Source organism: Caretta caretta, chromosome 3 (genome assembly GCF_965140235.1).
Source record: "Caretta caretta isolate rCarCar2 chromosome 3, rCarCar1.hap1, whole genome shotgun sequence".
In the NCBI taxonomy this organism is placed as follows: Eukaryota; Metazoa; Chordata; order Testudines; family Cheloniidae; genus Caretta; species Caretta caretta.
In genome coordinates, this window is record NC_134208.1 from 187148125 (window position 1) to 187169971 (window position 21847).

Genomic DNA, 21847 nt, shown 5'->3' on the forward strand with positions numbered 1-21847 from the left:
TTTTTGTTGCCCTTCGCTGGACTCTCTCCAATTTTTCCACATCCTTCTTGAAGTGTGGGGCCCCAAACTTGACACAGTACTCCAGATGAGGCCTCACCAATGTCGAATAGAGGGAAACAGTCACGTCCCTCGATCTGCTGGCAATGGCCCTACGTATACATCCCAAAATGCCATTGGCCTTCTTGGCAACAAGGGCACACTGTTGACTCATATCCAGCTTCTAATCCACTGTAACCCCTAGGTCCTTCTCTGCAGAACTGCTGCCTAGCCATTCGGTCCCTAGTCTGTAGCTGTGCATTGGATTCTTCTGTCCTAAATGCAGGACTCTGCACTTGTCCTTGTTGAACCTCATCAGATTTCTTTTGGCCCAATCCTCCAATTTGTCTAGGTCCCTCTGTATCCTATCCCTACCCTCCAGCGTATCTACCTCTCCTCCCAGTTTAGTGTCATCCGCAAACTTGCTGAGGGTGCAATCCACACCATCCTCCAGATCATTAATGAAGATATTGAACAAAACCGGCCCCAGGACCGACCCTTGGTGCACTCCGCTAGATATCGGCTGCCAACTAGACATGGAGCCATTGATCACTACCCGTTGAGCCCGATAATCTAGCCAACTTTCTACCCACCTTGTAGTGCATTCATCCAGCCCATACTTCTTTAACTTGCTGACAAGAATACTGTGGGAGACTGTGTCAAAAGCTTTGCTGAAGTCAAGGAATAACATGTCCACTGCTTTCCCTTCATCCATAGAACCAGTTATCTCATCATAGAAGGCAATTAGATTAGTCAGGCATGACTTGCCCTTGGTGAATCCATGCTGACTGTTCCTGATCACTTTCCTCTTGTCTAAGTGCTTCAGAATTGATTCATTGAGGACCTGCTCCATGATTTTTCCAGGGACTGAGGTGAGGCTGACTGGCCTGTAGTTCCCAGGATCCTCCTTCTTCCCTTTTTTAAAGATTGGCACTACATTAGCCTTTTTCCAGTCTTCTGGGACTTTCCCTGATCGCCATGAGTTTTCAAAGATAATGGCCAATGGCTCCGCAATCACATCCGCCAACTCCTTTAGCACTCTCAGATGCAACGCATCCGGCCCCATGGACTTGTGCATGGCCAGCTTTTCTAAATAGTCCCGAACTACTACTTTCTTCACAGAGGGCTGGTCACCTCCTTCCCATGCTGTGCTGCCCAGTGCAGTAGTCTGGGAGCTGACCTTGTTCATCATCGTAGCAAGGGTTTATCTTTTGACTGGATTTTAAAATTGTATTCTAATGACTTAGTGCAAAACGACTGGATGGTGATGAATTTTGTAAAAAATAAATTTAAATTCTTGGGCATGCCTAGCCTTGCTCAAAACATGTTTCAACAAGCCCAGACATGTGTATCTTGCAACGATTTTCATAGTCATGTTACCCAATAAAGCACCCCAGGTGAGGGGTTTAAAGACAATTGATGTTTGGCGGGTTTTGAAAAACAAACAAAACACAATGACCAATTCAGAAAAAAATACAGAAATGTTTTATTTAAAGCAAAACATTACCAGTTTAAAAAAAAATTTAGAACGTGAAAAGGATCACACACTGAGCCATTCAGCTCTTTTAGCCAATTTTCTTTTTTTAGATGGCAAAAAAGGGGTCACGGTTTCTTGAGCCACCCCGGGTCGGCAGTCGAGGCCTTGAGGCATTCCAAAAAATCTCTGTTGGCCGTGTTGCCCATGATGGAAGATGGTATGTTCAGTTTCGCCATGGCATTCATAAACACATCCCATCCTTTAGGCACACGTCTGCTAGGAACAGAGCGTGTCTGGGTGATGGCCCTGACTAAGTCGAGTATGTTAGAACCATTAACCAAAGAGCCTTTGTACACAAAAGACCCTTTATCGTTCCATGAAGAGAGATTTTTATCCTGGCCCAGCTTATTTAGCAATACTAATGCATTTTTCTTAGAATGCTTATTCACGTTATCCAACACCTCCTGAGCAACAGAGTCTGAGGTCTTTGGTGTTTCTGAGGGTTTGGCAGTCACTCTCTCTTCCTGTTCCGGTAGAAACAGACCTATTTTTTCCTTTATCCACATCGCTCTGCTTCACGTACGTTAGCTACCTTTGAGGCACGGTGCTGTAAAGTTTTGCCTTTTCGTATTCAGCTAAGTCAGTTCTTTGAAGAACAGACTTCATTTCAGCATCCAGTAAGTGAGTTGTGGTCATTCTGATATTTTCCTCTGCCGGAGGGGGAGCCCTTAATTGCTCCTACTGGCGGCTGGGCACCAGGTACATTTTTTCTGCATACTCCATTATCGATTAGTTAAAAGCTCCGTTATCAGAGGAATAGCAAAACTTAACAGAGGTCCGATAAACCCCCCAAACTGTTTCACCAGATGCTTCTTTCTTTTAAGTGAAACCCTTTTATTACACAAAGTTTTTATAAGCGTGCGTTTCTTTTTCAGCAGACGCACTTGATTCTGTGTTAAAGGTACATTTCCTTTTAAGGTATTGAGTGCTATTTCTGAGATGGCCGCGACTAGATCGTCAGAGGCCGAGCACAGTATAGCCCTCCTTTGTTGCGGGGATGATTTGCTAAGTAATTTTAAAAGGACCAGGTTTCTCTTCACGCAGCTAGACATGTTTTCAGTCAGCAGCCCCAGCTGTTAAAAAGGGGCCTGCCAATAATTCATCTCTTTTTATACCTGGCTGTTGTTCTTTTCAAAGTATAAACCGCCGGCCAGTCTGGAGGGAAAAGACCAGTTCTTAGTCTATAAGCTTCTGGTGTGGAAGCATTTAAATCCACCACCAGGTAGCCATAAGGCCTTTTGGTAGCATCCTCAAAAGCTTCTAGAAAGAACTGAGCTTTCCTGGGGTACATTTGCCGAGTGAGTGTAGCAATTTGTAATTTATCCCTGGGGTTTTTGAACAGAACCATGTACTTTGTGTTTAGGTTAATCGTGCGACTCTTTTTACCCCTGACAAAATATGTTCTGAACTATATACATAATGCTCAGGTTCCTGTGATGCACATACTTGGTAAAGGCTTTCTCAATTTCATCGCTTTCACAAGCAGAGTTCATCAGATCATCTATGATAATCATTTACTTTATTGGTAGGAAACAAACTGTCATCATCCAAAGCATCAGGCAGCCCCTCCACAAAATTGATAAAGGGATAGTTACAGAGCAGTTCTTTATTCAGAGGTTGCCAACAACTGTAACACCACACAATATTCTCAGGCATAACAGACAATGTTTGTTTGGCATTATCCAATACATTTTTTATAAAGTAACTTTTCCCGCAGTTGCTAGGCCCCGCAAGAATTGCAGAAAAGGGATGTTTCCACTTCGTATCCATTTTTCAAAAGCCGTAGGGCAGGGTTTTAAACCCTTCTCCTAGGACCCTCTTGTTGTAAACAACTTTCTGTGTTTTTTTAAGGGGTTTTGTCTCTATTTGCCACTGATTTTTGTTTCTTACGATAGAGGGCTGCTGCACCTCTATCTTTTTTGAGGGGTCTTCTCGCAGGCCCGTGCAATAGTCCAGGACTAGATCTTTCAAACTGTCAAAGTTGATCTTTTCAAAGTTTGCTACGTTCAGGGTAATACCTTTGACTTTCATACAGGCCTTTGCTCCCGACAGCTTATACCCGTATGTTTTTGGGCCTGCCGACACAAACTTGGTGATGTGTTGATCTGGCGGGATCTTGCTCATGCAGTCCCCTAAATAATCCCCCAGAGGGGGATTCCAGTCACCCTCCCTTTTCACAATTATCACAGAGTCAGTGTCGTGGTACAGGCACCACTCTTGCAACCTGTATAGGAGGCTGTATAGTTCTAAGCGGTGTGACGGGGCAAGGCCAGATGGCTATAGAAAAGTAGTGGGAGATAAATATATTAGCTCCAGGCTAAACAAATCCCTGGTACCAGGTTAAGTGAAATGGAAGCTGCTCCAAGTCAATTAAGACACCTGGGGCCAATTAAGAACTTTCCAGAAGGCAGAGAGAATGCTAGGTTGATTGGGACACCTGAAGTCAATCAGGGGCTGGCTGAAACTAGTTAAAAGCCTCCCAGTCAGTCAGGTGGGTGGGCAGGTCAGGAGCTGTGGAAGGAAGTTGCGCTATTGGAGAGGCTGAGTAGTACACACCATATCAGGCACAAGGAAGGAGGCCCTGAGGTAAGGGTGAAGTGGAGCTTGAGGAAGTGAGGGCTGCTGTGGGGGAAGTAGCCCAGGGAATTGTACATGTCATGTTTCTAAAAGGTCAGCTACCATAGCTGATACTATTAGGGTCCCTGGGCTGGAGCCTGGAGTAGAGGGTGGGCCTGGGCTCCCCCCTGCACCTTTGCCCCCTGAGTAATCACTGAGATGGGGAGACAATAGAGACTGTTCAAGGAAGGATAACTTCTCCTCACCTCCCTTGCTGGCTTATGATGAAAATGGCTCAGTAGACAGTGACCCTTGTCTCTAGAGAAAGAAGGGTTACATGGAGGGTCACAGTGAGCCTCTGAGGCTAGCGAAATCTGCCAGGAAATGCGGGACCCATGGAGGCAAGGACAGAGCTTTGTCACAACTGGTGTCAGGAATGGGACTTCGTTCACAGCATGGCGGAAGAAAGAGGTTTAAAAAAAAAAGTGCACTGGGGTTTTGGATTTTTTTTTTTTTTTTTTGGTTTTTGTTTGTTTGCTTTGTACCACAGTGGAGGAGGTGGTAAGAGCTCTGGTACAAGCCATGGCAGCCCAGCAGGAGGCCACCCGGGTTCAGGCAATGGCACAACAGGAGTCTATGCGGCTACAGCAGAAAACCAATCAATTTTTGATGAGCCAGGCGACCCAAGATCGTGCCCTCTTGAGAGAGGTGGTGGACCAGCTGAAGATCCTCACCACCCAGGTCTGGGGGTCCGACGGGACGCGAACCCTGAGGGCCACTGGTTGTCTGCCAAAGATGACGTCAGGAGATGATGTAGAGGCATATCTCCTCTCATTCAAAAGGACTGCTCAGCGTGAGGCGTGGCCCCAGGAGCAGTGGGCCAGCATTCTCACCCCTTTTTTGTGTGGAGAGGCCCAGGTGGCCTACTTTGACTTGCCTGCCACGGATGCCACTGACTATACTCATCTGAAGGCAGAGATCCTAGCACGATCAGGGGTAACGGCAGCGGAAAGGGCCCAGAGGTTCCATGGTGGAAATACCAGGAGGACAAACCCCCGAGGTCCCAGCTATTTGACCTCATACACCTCGCACGGAAGTGGTTACAGCCCGAGGTGTGCAGGCCAGAGGAGATTTTGGAGACCCTGGTCATCAACCATTACATGTGGGGACTGCCGCCGGATCTCCGCAAATGGGTAGGCCAGAACAATCCGTCCACGTACGACGAGATGATCACACTGGTAGAAAGAAGGATGACAGCCAGGGAACTGACCCGACTACCCAAGGAAGGCCCCTTTCGAAGCAAGCACCTGACTGCGACCCTGGAAGGTTGGGCAGCCAAACCCCTGGGGAGTCCTAGATGGAAGAAGGGGGGGCCGAAAACCAGCGGGGACCCCAGAAGGAAGGGATTGGCCTGAGGGCGGGGTGGGGGGGGAACCCTGAGACTAAACCCCCTAACCCCCCGGGTTAGGGGAGTGATTAAAAGCAGTTATAGATGTTATGCATGTGGGGAGTGGGAACACATAGCAGCACAGTGTCCCAGCACCAAGGAGCCTATCCAGTATAACTTGGGGGATTGGGAGGACCCATGCTCCCTTATCCACCTCGTGGGGGTCGCATTAGCCCCACATAATTACACCAGGCCAATGAGGATAAATGGAGCAGAGACTACAGCGCTTGTGGACTCTGGGAGTGCTATCACCCTCATATCGGGTAAGCTGGTAAAAAGTAGTCAGCTGCTACAAGCCAAACGCGTAGCAGTGACGTGTGTGCATGGGGCCGCGAGCCATTACCCCACTATCCCAGTGGAGATAGAGGTTCAGGGAAACCCCACTGAGGTGACCGTGGGCGTAGTTCCTAAACTTCCATATCCTGTAGTCATTGGGAGGAACGATCCAGGGTTTGATAATTTACTGCCCCCGGAGAGGCTGGAGGGAGGTGGGGACCTTGAGGACAGCGACTTGTCACCGGGGGAATGTCAACCCCCGATGTTCGCTGAGATTTCTCAGGATCTGTTCTCAGCCCCCCGAAAGACCCGGAAGACAAATAAAGAGAGGAAGGCCGCGAAGGCCTTGGGAACCTGGATCCTGACCCAGGGCCAGAAGACCTCCCTAGTAGGCAGATGGACGAGAGCAGCCAACAGAGAAACTTCCACCACAGAAGGTGAGCCAGAAGCTGCCCCCAGCCCTGATGGCAGCGAGCCGCTGGAAGAAGCAGAAGCTGGCCCCTGGGAGCTTGGGCAGGTTAGTCCTGGGAGAGAGACTTTTGGACGGGACCAGGTGGAGGACCCCAGATATGATAATGCCAGGAAAGAGGTGGCCGAGATCGATGGGATACCATGGATGGGAAGATCCAGGGTCCCGGACCTTACTTTATAGCGAAGAAAGATCTCCTGTACCGCGTGGTGCAAATGCAGGAGCAAGAGATACAACAACTTCTGGTGCCATGAAAACATCAAAAAGCCATATTGAGTCTCACCCACAGTCACCTGTTTGGAGGACACCTAGGGGTAGAGAAAACCCAGGCACAGATCCTGCGGAGGTTCTTCTGGCCAGGAGTACATGAAGATGTCCGGCGATACTGCACCTCTTGTCCGGAGTGTCAGTTACATAGCCCTCCCCCGCACTTGTGGGCTCCTTTGATAGCTCTTCCAATAATAGAGGATCCTTTCGAACGGATAGCCGTGGATCTGGTAGGGCCCCTAGAGAAGACAGCTCGGGGCCACCAACATGTGCTTGTTGTACTGGACTATGCAACCCGGTACCCGGAAGCTGTTCCCCTACGCAACACAGCTTCCAAGACCATAGCTAAGGAGCTAGTACAGATCTTTGCCCAGAAGCTAAAGAAAAGACAGCATTCTCCACCCCGGATGGGCTATTCCAGTTCTGCATATGGCACAGGGCTGGATGCCACCATGGCAATGCTGATGGTCTGTCACGAGCATACTGCCTGGCGTCCCAAGTTGCCCAACTCTATGGTGTTGAGCGGGAGGGCTGGGGATATGTGACGGGGCAAGGCCAGATGGCTATAGAAAAGTAGTGGGAGATAGATATATTAGCTCTAGGCTAAACAAATCCCTGGTACCAGGTTAAGTGAAATGGAAGCTGCTCCAGGTCAATTAAGACACCTGGGGCCAATTAAGAACTTTCCAGAAGGCAGAGAGAATGCTAGGTTGATTGGGACTCCTGAAGTCAATCAGGGGCTGGCTGAAACTAGTTAAAAGCCTCCTAGTCAGTCAGGTGGGTGGGCAGGTCAGTAGCTGTGGAAGGAAGTTGCGCTATTGGAGAGGCTGAGTAGTACACACCATATCAGGCACAAGGAAGGAGGCCCTGAGGTAAGGGTGAAGTGGAGCTTGAGGAAGTGAGGGCTGCTGTGGGGGAAGTAGCCCAGGGAATTGTACATGTCATGTTTCTAAAAGGTCAGCTACCATAGCTGATACTATTAGGGTCCCTGGGCTGGAGCCTGGAGTAGAGGGTGGGCCCGGGCTCCTCCCCCTACCTTTGCCCCCTGAGTAATCACTGAGACGGGGAGACAACAGAGACTGTTCAAGGAAGGATAACTTCTCCTCACCTCCCTTGCTGGCTTATGATGAAAATGGCTCAGTAGACAGTGACCCTTGTCTCTAGAGAAAGAAGGGTTACATGGAGGGTCACAGTGAGCCTCTGAGGCTAGCGAAATCTGCCAGGAAACGTGGGACCCATGGAGGCAAGGACAGAGCTTTGTCACAGCGGGCATAAGCGGTGGTAAAACAGGCTATGAAATCATTGGTGTTGCCAGAGACAGAGTACTGGTCTTCTGTGTGCTTCCAAGACACGCACACTGTTTCATCGTCGATAAGCTCGCAGGATGAAACCTCATAGTTGGGGGAAAACAGGTACTGAAAGAGTTCGTCAGGGTCTCTCATGATTCTGGTATTGGGTAGGTGGTTCTTTGGCCGAATTTACCCCACAGAGAATTTAAAAACAGTTTAGCAATTTGGCGTTTAGCGGGGTTTAACCTGATCTTGTGTTGGCATAAACGCACGCCTTCTTTCTGGTAGAAATCGTTAACATACTTATTTTGTTTTTCTTCATCTGTGCACCAGCTGGGATACCCTGAAGCCTCTTGTTTCTGGCGGAGGTGTAATTTTATGTACTCTGAAAAGAGTTCATCAGATTTTTCATTAAAATGCCAGATTTTATAGATTTTAGCCACTGCGTACCCCTTCGCTATGGTCGCATTCAATTCCACCACGCACCAAGTCCCCAGGATGGCCCTCTTCTCATCAGTCGAATATCTCTTTTTCTGCCTGTGATGGTTATCTGGAGGGAGAAGAGCTACTGTGTTAGGCTCCAAAAACATAAACGTGTGCAGTCGTGCATGTCTCCCAGTGCGCACAGGTTCGGCATAGCGGGAACATAAGCTTGTCACCCACTTGACAGGTAACAATGGGAAAAAGAGGCCTAGCGGGGGGTACACTTTAACTTTTGCAATTCCAAAATAATTTGCAAGGGGTCCAAATTTGTCTCAGACTACATCGGGGTGTCCGATAGGGTATTCTTTGGTTTTGTTTACGAAAGGGTACAGGCTGGTAAAATCATAATAGTGGATTTCTTCTCCAGGGTTAGGTTTGTAATACAGGCAGATAGCATTTGTCCTTCCCCACAAAAAGAGCATCCCTAGGCATGAGAGGCTGGGGCAACTGGGCTCAGTTTAAAAAATCTGCAATCTCCCTGTCTGTTTCTTTTATCGCCTCCCACTTGTGCTCCCAGAGAGTCCTCACTACGAAACCAAGTCTTTTCAGATAGTTGGTCTTGCGCTGCGTCTTGTAATAAAGAAACCCAAGAGTTGTCCCAGGCATAGAATTTTGTGCTTTTTCACAATAGCAGGTGACACAGCCCCAGAAAAAACACCCGCTAAACTCAAAGGCCGTGCGTACCCCGTCAACATTGGCATAGCCATCTAAAAAGTAGGAGCCTACCTGTAGTTCCCCACCCTGTAAAGCATGCTGTATTTGTATATTTTCTTTGTGAGAGGTATACAAGAGCCACTGAATAGATGGGGTTGAATATCTCTTTTTCTGCCTGTGATGGTTGTCTGGAGGGAGAAGAGCTACCGTGTTAGGCTCCAAAAACATAAACCTGTACATAGCCATGCAGACAGATGTCAGCATAATGTACCGGAATGGATCTATACACAGTTTTATCTTGGTGAATTTACCAGGTTGTCTCTCTACTATATCTCCCTTCTCCATCAGTTTCATAATCTCTTTTCTGTGTAGGATACAAGCCTGTCTCAAAATTTTGACAGCCTGCTGATAGTAATACGTAAGATCTTTCTGCAAGTCAAATTTCTCAGGGCTGTGGTCTTGATACCAGTCAAGAAACTGCGTTTTCCCTGGGCATCATGCTTTCTATACCATAGTGCTCCACACCAGGCATAGGCCCCACATAATTTTGATTTTCTAAAGTGTTAAAAAAATGTGGAAAATACCCTTTGCACCCTTCAAACTCCATCGCCTGCGGGAGCTTGCTAGCTTCATGGGCAAGAAGTTTAAAGAGTCTATAAAACGAATGCCCAGGGCCTTAACTTCCACACACATTAGTTTACTACCCTGAGTGATCAGTTCTATGCACATCTTTTCCTTCAGTAACTGTCTAACGATGAAGTACGCATCATAACCTTTGGAATTGTGTGCTATGAATGTGTAGTCCCTGAAGTCTTTGCCAATAAAGGTCTTAACAAACATAGAAATACACTCATCGCCCTTAAATTCCCAGGATTTTTCTGGCTTTAGGGACATAGCAAAAATGTAATTGGGAGTGTGTAACCCAATCTCCTGCATGCATTTGAAATCATAAAAAATATACTTTTCTGAGGATTTGGGCTTTCTAAGGCTGTCCATAAAACAGAAGTGATAGTCTACATCTCCAAAGATCAAACCCTGACACTGCTTACACCGCCTCTCTTTACACTTGTGCCGCTTGTCCACGTAAGACTGACACTTATCACGCAAAGTTTTAGACTTTGAGTCTAAAACAACTTTTTCATACCCAGAATCTCATAATAATGCTCATCATGCAACAGGATAAAATAAGTCTTAGGCTACACTGGGCACCCCATTTTAAAAAAGCCCCAGCTGATTTCACCGCATACAGCACCACCTGTATGTTGACTCCTAAATGCTGTTCAAACCTTGCTATGTCACTGAGCATAATCTTTTTTTGATCTGACCACTGCAGTTTCTCATGCAACTTTCTCACCTCCGCTAACAATTCCACGTCCATAGGTTTACGGTCGGACATGATGGCCAAGAGCACACCCGCAAAACACAGATTGGTACTGGTGTAAGTCAGGTCTACTAAACATTGTCTCTTTTTATGAATAATTTGACTACTAAGGATAGAATTTAAAACTCTACGAGTGCCCCCACCCCTGTTTTTTACAACTGTCACAACGAGGCGCAATGTCCCATCGACATGCAACTCTCTGTTGCTCTGTAGCAGCTTTGAGGTCTGGTTTAAGAAATCCTCAGCAGACAGCTCATCTCTAGTTCTGATCGAAAACAAAGGGTTAGTTAAATTACAGCTCTCTAAATGTAACTGAACATAATCATCAGGGCCTACCCTACCATTAATGTCATCAAGAACTAACTATAGCCCTCTGTGTATGGCTTCAACAACCTGTTGAACTGGATTTATTTGCTCAAAATTGACAAAACGAAATTCCTCACAATAAACCGACCTCCCAAATCTAGGTAATTCACATTGCCAACTTCTCACTCTCTCTGCATTTTCAGGGTTACTTGTGAGTTCCATCAGTGGCATCTCCTCACGTGTTCTTGGTGAAAGGTGGCCTCTTATGCCCGGCGCTGGGATTTATGGGGTGATAGTGCTGTTCTCTGATTGGCAGAAGGGTCACGCGACCCTCTTGTGGGCAGTTCACCCCGTTGGAGAACCTGCCCTATTTTGGTCAAATCTGCTCTCGGGGCAGTCCTATGCAGCCAAAACCCCTTCTGATTGGTAGAGGGATGTGGGAGGAGTTCTTAGAGGGTTCACATGAATCACTTCGGGACACCCTGCCCCGGAACTCCCTCCAATTGGTCAAATCTCCTCTCGGGGCGGTCCTACAGGGGTGAAACTCCTCCTGATTGGTAGAGGGCAGTGGGAGGAGTTGTTAGAGGGGTCACATGACCCACCTTGATTCCGGTCATTTGGCCGCCTTGCCCCCGGAAGTAATACCCCCATGGGGCGGGACTTCCGGTGACAGATGGGCAGGGTTTAAGGGGTCAAGGGGTGGAGTTTAAGGTGTCAAGGGGCAGGGTGAGGGTGGTCATGTGGCCGCCTTGACCCTGGAAGTAATACCCCCATGGAGCGGGACTTCCGGTGACAAGTGGGCAGGGTGTATGGGGTCAAGGTGCTTGGTTTAACGGGTCAAGGGGTGGGGTTAGGGTTTGATTGATGGTAGGGCCCTTAAACTGCTCAGGACTTTTGCATATTTACTCAATTTTTTGTTTTATAGGAAGTCTAAGGAAGAGTATGAAATGGAGCAAGAAAGGAAAAGGTCTAAAGAGGTGAGTGCATTTTTATATATATAATCAGTTGTGGTGATGATGAAGTAATAAAGTCCTCAATATTTTCTTTGATATTTTTGTCCTTGATAACAACTTTCAGTCCATGGCAAAGTCTCCTTGTTGCCATTATAAATTAAACTATCTTTCCTTTTGAAGTTTCTATTTCTCTCACTTTTATTTGAGTGCATTCTCATGACATTATTAACATCAGTGATGTGCATGATGGTCTTAACTTCATGGGGGAAGCAGACCATTGACATCTCCCTTCAGTGTTAAAGAGGAAGTGCAAATGAAGTATGCGTTTCTATCAAATGGCCAACTGAGAGATGTGGTGTTTGGAGAAAGCGAACAAATAGCTCCATCCTGTTTGCTCACCACAGGAAGAGAAGAGGGGGACAGATGATGCCATTTTTTGTTCTCAGTTGCAGTTATCCAGTTTGAAAAATGGTTTTGATGTCTGTTATGTAATATTTATGTTGTAATAGTGCCCAGAGATTCTAATCAGAATCAAGGCTCCATTGCGCAAGATGCTGTACAAACACAGACAAAAACATGGTCACTGTTCTGAAGTGTTTACAATCTAACTGTGTGGCAAAATGTTTATATCTATGGTTCTTTGACACTTTATTTCAGTACAGGTAAGCATTAGCAGTTGTATCGTACTCATCTTACTATGTAGTAGGTGTGTGCATGACAGAGTTGCTGTACCTTGTTTGGCAGAAAAAACAGTTACCTACCATTCGTAACTGTTGTTCTTCAAGGTATGTTACTCATGTCCATTCCATTCTAGGTGTGTGTGCGCCCATGTGCACAATTGTCAGAATTTTTTTTCCTTAGCGGTATCCATAGAACCGGCTGTGGGGTCCTCTGGAGTGCCACACTCATGCACTGGTATATGAGGTGCCTCTGGCCCTATGCCCTCTCAGTTCCTACTTGCTGGCAACTCCGACAGAGGGGTAGGAGGGTTGGTAATGGAATGGACATGAGCAACACATTTCAAAGAACAACAGTTACGAAAGGTAGCTTTGAGTCTTCTTTGAGTGCTTGCTCATGTTGATTCCATTCTGGGTGACTCACAAGCAGTATCCCTGAAGGTGGGCTCGGAGTTTATGATCATGCGGTTTGCAACACTGCTCTATTGAAGTCAGCATCATCCCAGACTTGCTGCGTGATCGCATAATGGGACATGTATGTATGGATAGATGACCAGGTAGTGGCCCTGCAAGTGTCCAGAATCAGGACCTGGGCCAGGAAGGCTGCCGACGAGCTTGTGCGCTGGTTAAATGGGCTGCTGCAGTTGTCGGCCGTGGCACTTTCGCCTGTTCATAGCAAAAATGGATGCAGGCGGTGATCCATGATGAAATTCTCTGGGCAATTCTATTGTCTGCCGCCATGACGGACAGCTGTGTCGACTTACGGAATGGCTTAGTCCCTTTGAGGTAAAAGGCTAGCGCTCTTCTGATGCCCAGAGAGTGTACTCCCCACTCCTCATGTGACTTATGAGGTTTTGGAAAGAAAACCAGTAAGTATATATCCTGGTTGTTATGAAACTGTGAAACTACATTGGGCAGGAAAGCTGGGTGTGGACGCAGCTGAACGTTGTCCTTGTAGAACACCACGTAGGGCAGCTCTGAGGTAAGTGCTCTTCTCAGAGACTTTATGGGCTGATGTTATTGCCACCAGGAATGAGATCTTCCAAGAGAGCAGAAGAACGGACCAAGCAGCTCAAAGTGGGGCTCTGTGAGCCTTGACAGCATGAGGTTCAGGTCCCAAGGAGGGATGGAGTCATGGACCTGCTGGAAGAGCGGCTTCAGACCTTTTAGAAACTGGACTGTCATGTCGTGAGCAAAGACTGCCCTGTCATGAAATGGAGGGTGGAAGGCTGAAATGGCTGCCAACTGGACTTGATCGACGAAAGAGACAGGCCCTGGAGCTTGAGATGCAAAAGGTAATCTAGGATCAACTGCAGCGAAGACCGTGGTTCAAAGCCCAACATGTAAACTGTTTCCATTTGGCCAGGTAGGTTGCCCTGGTGGAGGGCTTCCTGCTGCCCAACAGGACCAGTTGGACACGGCCTGAGCACTTCTGTTCCTCTGCATTCAGCCATGCAGCAACCAAGCCATCAGGTGCAGCACGGCTAGATTCAGGCGCAGAAGCCTGCCGTGGTTCTGGGATAGCAGGTCCAGTCATAGTGGCAGGTGCCAAAAAGGTCTAGTCTCTTGGCATCCTTATTCTTAGGCGTGGCGCTTGCCTGACTCAGCCTGTCCCTTTCATTGGCTGCAGATACAACGAGCGACCCAGGGGGCGGGTGGGCATACAGGTACTGAAACCCCGTCGCAGGGACATAATACTTCTTTTCCACCAGTTTGGAAGTGGGTGGAATGGATGAGGGGGTTTGTCATAGTGCTTTAGCAATCTTGAGAACCCCTTGATGGATCCACTCGGGGGGAGCAGCCACTAGCATGTCAAAGAGAGCATCCAACTGTTGTGCCAGCTCCTCAGCTTCCAGGTTTAGGATGGAAGCCACCTTTTTGAGGAGAGCCTGGTGCTCCTTGAAGTCATTGGGAGGGCTGGCATGGGAAGGGCTCACCACCACGTCGTCCGGTGATGAAGACAATGAAGGCATTGTGGGGGGGAGGAGCGATCTAGGCATTCACACTTAGGTATTCACACCTGCTCTCTTAACCCTGTGTTGGAGTCTGCACTGTGCTCCGAGTCTGGCGCTGGCATGAGGTGGCTTAGCAGCCAGGGAGGAGTGGTGAGAGTATGGCACCGGTATCATTGGTATGCCCCAAGTGTTCCATTGGGCTGACACTGTCTTGTTGAATCCACGGTGAAGGGCTGAACTCTGGTTTCTGACTCAGATCAGTCATTTTCCTGGGACCAGGGTGGGGCCATGGAAGCTTACTTTTCGGTGTGGGAGACTGGTGCCTGGTAGGCGGGGGCCAACGCCTTTTCAAGGAGCAGTACCAGGGTGACAGAGACTGGTGCCGTGGTGGTGAGCGGTCCCGCACCGGTGGAGACTGACATGTTGAGGATCGTCTGGGTGATAGGGACCTGCACCGGGGCATTTGCTGGCGAGAGGCTGGCCAGTACCAGGAATACAGAGATCAGTGCCTTGACTCGGGCAATCCATGCCTCATTGAAGGATATCGCAAACGTGGTGCTGGAGACCTGGGCCGTCTGGCCGGTCACTGGGGTTGTGGAGCTGGGGTCCTAGGTTGCGGAGACAGGGAACTATGCCTCTGCTCTGGGGACTGGTGGCGCTCCACCACTCTTTGGGGTGGCCCCATGGCTGGTTTGCCCTTGGGTTGCAGGACCTTAGCCACATCTAAGGCCGAGCGTGGTGTTGGCGCACCAGCAAGCCCATCAGGTCTCTAGCTACCTGTAAGGCCTTGAGTGTCGAAGGTGCTAGTAGGTGCTGGGGTCTGCTACCGCTCCCAGGAGTCGGAGGCAGATCCCTGGGCTAACTTGTAGCTCTGGGGCGGGTGCATGGCCTGAACTGGGTCCTTTGCCCAGAGCTTCCTTCCCCTCTGTGGTCGATGCTGGGGTGCCGCATTGTTTCTTTTGCCGCTTCTTGGGCACTGGAGAGAGGGAAGGGTGCTGGGAGAAACCCACTGGTGGGGCGCTCTGCACCAACGCCAAAGTGCTGGGCGCAGAGTCAGATTGTAGGGCTCCAATGCTGGGCAAAGTGCAACCTCCATGAGGAGGGCCTTTAGGCGGATATCCCACTCTTTCTGAGTCCTGGGATTAAAGTTTTTACAAATTCTGCACTTCTCGTTTATGTGTGACTCTCCCAAGCACTTCAAGCGGCTGCTGTGGGGGTCACTAACAGGCAATAGGCCTGTTGCGTGATGAACACAGTTTGAAGTCTGGGGAACGGGGTATGCCCTGCCCCGGGGCAAAGTCCCTGCCAGGACTCTAACTAAACAAACACGTAACACTTAATGACTAACTATCTGACAACTATATGTAACAAAGAAGACTGTCAACAGTCTGTAAGAAGTGGTATCGCACTTGCAAAGCAAGATGAAGGCGGTAAGAAAGAATTGAGAGGGCGTGGGACCAGTGGTACCTCATATACCAGCACATGAGTGCAGCACTCCAGAGGGCGCCACAGATACCGCTAAAGGCAAAAAATTCCAACAACTCTGCCCATGGGCGCACACACACCCGGAATGGAATCGACATGAACAAGCACTTGAACTAGCAGTTTGTGCGCAGGAGGGCCCCCAGAATAACATTGATCTGATTAGGGAGAGTGCATACATCTTTGCAGGACAGAAACTTTGTCCCCATGACCTGAAAATTTGGTAAAGTTTCCCTGCATTTGCAAGCACAGTGTTTGTGTTGACATCGTTAATCTTTTAATAGCTTTTATGAAAACTTATTTTAAACCTGGCTTGTACAGGAAAACACCAGCTTTGGGTAGGAGAATTTCAGATATCATAGTACTCCAAGCAAGATTCATGTAGTTGTGCTTCATTTTATGCTAGTTAAATGCTCTTACTCTAGCTATGAGAAGATGAAATATCAGATGACTTTTTTAGTTTTTGCTAAATTACATCTCAGTGGTTTACTACTTTAATCTAATCATTCCCATAGCAAACATTGTTGAATTCAACAATGGCCTGACCACTGAGGGAAGCTATCTAAAGAAAAAAACTAGGAGAGGTACCACTAGAAAAATAAAACTAAAAATAGTATATATAATATTTCAGGAATATTTAATCACAAAACACCAATTGAAACTCAAAATGAATGTTGGAAAGCTGGTACTAACTGGTAACTGCTGGAAGGTTTTTATAAGATTAAATAGAATGGCGGCAACAATTCTATAGAAGGACACAGGAGAGTGGATAAATAACACAAAGTGTTTTGATCTTATTCCTTTTTTGGGGGGGTGAGGGAGAGGAATCTTTCCTACCCAGGGAATGGTTTAGTTACCTCTGATGAAGTGAGTTAAATGATTTGATAATACTCCTAAATATTATGTATTTGTCCTTTTAATTAAAATCAATTACAGTAGAACCTCAGAGTTATGAACACCTGAGTTACGAACTGACTGGTCAATCACACACGTCATTTGGAACAGGATGTACACAATCAGGCAGCAGCAGAGACCCAATAAATAAATAAATAAATAAATAAGCAAATACAGTACAGTATTGTGTTAACTGTAAACTACTAAAAAAGTAAAGGGAAAGTTTAAAAAAGAGATTTGACAAGGTAAGGAAACTATTTCTGTGCTTGTTTCTTTTAAATTAAGATGGTTAAAAGCAGTATTTTTCTTCTGCATATTAAAGTTTCAAAGCTGTATTAAGTCAATGTTCAGTTGTAAGCTTGTGAAAGAACAACCACAACATTTTGTTCAGAGTTACAAAATTTTTAAAAATATAATTAGGAAGGCCAAAAAAGAATTTGAAGAACAGTTATCCAAAGACTCAAAAAGTAATAGCAAAAAAATGTTCAAGTACATCAGAAGCAGGAAGCCTGCTAAACGACCAGTGGGGCCACTGGATGATTGAGATGCTAAAGGAGCACTCAAGGACGATAAGGCCATTGCGGAGAAGCTAAATGACTTCTTTGCTTTGGTTTTCACGGCTGAGGATGTGAGGGAGATTCCCAAACCTGAACCACTCTTTTTAGATGACAAATCTGAGGAACTGTCCCAGATTAAGGTGTCAATAGAGTAGGTTTTGGAACAAATTGATAAACTAAACGGTAATATGTCAGCAGGAGCAGATGGTATTCACTCAAGAGTTCTAAAGGAACTCAAACGTGAAATTGCAGAACCACTGACTCTAGTCTGTAAACTATCATTTAAATCAGCTTTTGTACCAGATGACTGGAGGATAGCTAATGTGATGCCAATTTTTAAAAAGGGTTCCAGAGGTGATCCTGGCAATTACAGGACAGTAAGCCTGACTTCAGTACCAGGCAAACTGGTTGAAACTATAGTAAAGAACAAAATTGTCAGACACATAGATGACCATAATTTGTTGGGGAAGAGTCAACATGGTTTTAGTAAAGGGAAATCATGCCTCACCAATCTACTAAAATTCTTTGAGGGAGTCAACAAGCATGTGGACAAGGGAGATCCAGTGGATATACTGTACAGAGATTTTCAGAAAGGGGTCCCTCACCAAAGGCTCTTAAGCAAAGTAAGCTGTCATGAGATAAGAGGGAAGGTCCTGTCATGGATCAGTAGCTGGTTAAAAGATAGGAAACTAAGGTTAGGAATAAATGATCAGTTTTCAGAATGGAGAGAGGTAAATAGTGGTGTCACCCAGGGTTTGTACTGTGCCCAGTCCAATAACATATTCCTAAATGATCTGGAAAAAGGGGTAAACAGTGAGGTGGCAAAATTTGTGGATGATACAAAACTACTTAAGATAGTTAAATCCCAGACAGATTGCGAAGAGCTACAAAAGAATCTCTCAAAACTGGGTGACTGGGCAAGAAAATGGCAGATGAAATTCAGTGTTGATAAATGCACATTGGAAAACATAATACCAACTATACATATTAAATTATGTGGTCTAAATTCACTCAAGAAAGAGATCTTGGAGTCATTGTGGATAGTTCTCTGTAAACATCCATTCAATGTGCAGCTGCAGTCAAAAAAGCGAACAGAATGTTGGCAATCGTTAAGAAAGGGATAGCTAATAAGACAGAAAATATCATATTGCTTCCATATAAATCCATGGTACGCCCAAATCTTGAATACTGCGTGCAGATGTTGTTGCCCCATCTCAAAAAAGATATATTGGAATTGGAAAAGGTTCAGAAAAGGGCAACAAAAATGATTAGGGATATGGAACGGCTGCTATATGAGGAGAGATTAATAAGACGGAGATTTTTCATCTTGGAAAAGAGATGACTAAGGGGGGATATGATAGAGATCTATAAAATCATGACTGGTGTGGAGAAAGTAAACAAGGAAGTGGTATTTACTCCTCATAACACAAGAACTAGGGGGTCACAAAATGAAATTAATAGGCAGCAGTTTTAAAACAAACAAAAGGAAATATTTCTTCACACAATGCACAGTCAACCTGTGGAACTCCCTGCCAGAGAATGTGAAGGCCAAGACTATAACAGGGTTCAAAAAATAACTAGATAAGTTCATGGAGGATAGGTCCATCCATGGCTATTAGCCAGGATGGATAGGGATGGTGTCCCTACCCTCTGTTTACCAGATGCTGAGAATGGGCGACAGGGGATGGATCACTTGATGATTACCTGTTCTGTTCCTTCCCTCTGGGGCACCTGGCATTGGCCACTGTCAGAAGACAGGATACTGGGCTAGATGGACCTTTGGTGTGACCCAGTATGGACTTTCTTATGTTATGTTCTTACAAACATTGCAGAGATACGAAGAACCTACATTCCCACCATGTTTGTAACTGAGGTTCTACTGTAAAATAAAGTTGTAAAGTAGAATTTAAATTGTATAAATTCATTCTGAAAGTGTTTCATGTCTGTTAAAGATCTTATTTTTTAATATTTAAATTTTCAATGTCAAAAGTGCAATAAGTACACTTCAGGCTGGATGCCTCTTGTTACATATTAGCACACTTTTGGTGCTGGAGGCACTGAAATTTTATCCTCATTACTCATTTTACACCAAAGTTTTTCCTACCTCCATAAATAGTGTCGTTGAAATCAATGGGACTATTATATTAGGAGTAAGATACTACTCAGTGTGAGCAAAGGTGGCAGATTTTGGTCTATCTATCTATCTATCGTGCGTGTTGCTATCTCACAACAAGTAGAAGGACTTAATCTGAAACCCTTACTCTCAGACAAAGTGCCACTGACATCATGGACAATATTGGGTTTTTATTCATTACTGTATTCTTCATTCTTAACAGGTTATCCCCTGTTGCACAAAGTCTTTTTTATGGAAGTCTTAAAAATCTGGTGCTCTGACTTGATTCTTCACTGTGTGGAATTTTTTCTGGATACTGCCTCATAAATTGGAGGAAGTTAACAATTAATTTTTAAGCAGATAGTCATATGTGGTGGGATTTTCAAAAGGTACTTGGTGACTTAGGAGGACATGTCCTATTGCTTTCAATTGGGCATGTGCTTCTAAATCCCTGTGGTGCTTTTGAAAATCTTAACCCTTGTGTCTTATTACTGTGTGTTTTTTGATTTCCCTTGTTTTTATACTTTTAACTTTTTGAGGGTGCCGGTCTTTTTAATTCTAAGGCTGAGTAACTCCTGAATCAGCTCATGAATACTGTGACTACACAAATAAGTTTCCCACCTGTCAAACTTTTCACATATTTTCAAATATTACAAAAGACACACTCTCCTTCAAATGAGAACTTTCCTTGGAAACATAAGGCTATCTTTTATCCTGAAGGAACTGTCTGGCTTTTCCTAAGCTTTCAGACACTTTGCTGACTTTTATATTTACTTTCCTAGGTCAGTGGGTCCTTGTTTTTCAAAGTTACATGCCTTTGAAATTAGAGCCGAGGGGTGAGATTCTGTGCTGCCCCTTTAAGCTGCTAAACTCTAAATTGCCTAATGGCTGCAGTGCTACTCAGCTTCACCACTGTGCTGTGCTCCAACCACATTCTGACATGCATTTCCGGCCTCCAGTCTTGTCTCCAGCATGTCCCCTATGACTTAGTTTGTAGGGGGTCCTTGGAAAGCTGTCTTACAGCTGTCTTCTGCTATACTTGTGCCAGGGAATTTTTTCCTGGATAGATCCCCAGGGTATTTATAGCCCCTTTATAGTGCTTTACCCCTTTTCCCAGTGTAAAGGGACCAGAGTGAGACTCTCACCCCATATGTCTGACTCTTTTCAGAATGGTATATGTTGTACATAATGAACATCATAGGCATTGTAGCCTATAGGTCATTCTGAGAGGCTACAAAACAGCCAACTCAGTAGCAGTGATTTATGTTGATTAAATGAAGGAGAGGCTTTCCATTACAGAGATTTTATAGGCTAACATTTTTCTGGGGAAAGGACTCTCAAGCTCAGTTTTCTCTGCATGTGGTAGAGGCAGTGAGGAGACAGTGTCAAATTTAGAAAAGCACATAAGTCCCATTTTCAAATGTGACTTAGTGGTTTAAGTTTCATTAAAAGTCAATGACACTTAGGTCACTTTTGAAAATGGGACTTTGGCTCCTAAGTCACATAGGTGCTTTTGAAAATGTTACCCAAAATATTTATTGGGTCATAGAATAGAGTGATTCAGTCTGTCACTTGGTGGAAATTGAAAGCCCATATGGTGGCTGAATCCTCTCTTTGCTCTCTGGGCTGCAAAATCTTGGCAAAGGATGCCAGCCTCTCATTATGGGGAGCACATCTAAGGCAAAACAATACCTAAGTATTTGGTCATACTCAAACAGGCTTCAGAGCACAAGCTTCCTAGAAATTAGAGCAGTCACATCCGGCCCCATGGACTTGTGCTCATCCAGCATTTCTAAATAGTCCTGAACCACTTCTTTCTCCACAGAGGGCTGGTCACCTCCTCCCCATGCTGTGCTGCCCAGTGCAGTAGTCTGGGAGCTGACCTTGTTCGTGAAGACAGAGGCAAAAAAAGCATTGAGTACATTAGCTTTTTCCACATCCTCTGTCACTAGGTTGCCTCCCTCATTCAGTAAGGGGCTCACACTTTCCTTGACTTTCTTCTTGTTGCTAACATATCTGAAGAAACCCTTCTTGTTACTCTTAACATCTCTTGCTAGCTGCAACTCCAGGTGTGATTTGGCCTTCCTGATTTCACTCCTGCATGCCCGAGCAATATTTTTATACTCTTCCCTGGTCATTTGTCCAATCTTCCACTTCTTGTGAGCTTCTTTTTTGTGTTTAAGATCAGCAAGGATTTCACTGTTAAGCCAAGCTGGTCGCCTGCCATATTTACTATTCTTTCTACACATCGGGATGGTTTGTCCCTGTAACCTCAATAAGGATTCTTTAAAATACATACCAAGTGGAAGTGTCATAGAAGTCCCCAATCTATCTGTTCAGCAGAGAGGATCTTCTATTCCAGGGCTTGCTCCTGCATTCCAACCCAGAGTAACTGAATGTGACAGTTGGATGTTGAATGGCAAGTCCTGAACAAGATCCCTCCAAAGTATGAGACTTTCCCAGTCTCCTGCAAGCCTTTTACTGTTTTGGCTTCCACAAAAGGGGGACAAAATTC

General features: G+C 45.8%; 1 protein-coding gene across 1 annotated transcript in view; it reads left to right on the plus strand.

The window, feature by feature from the left end:
* CFAP36 (cilia and flagella associated protein 36) overlaps positions 1 to 21847 on the plus strand; it is a 99173-nt gene that overhangs the window by 45350 nt on the left and 31976 nt on the right. The window contains 1 exon segment of the mRNA XM_048842840.2: positions 11627 to 11678. Coding sequence (XP_048698797.1) covers positions 11627 to 11678 — 52 coding nt within the window.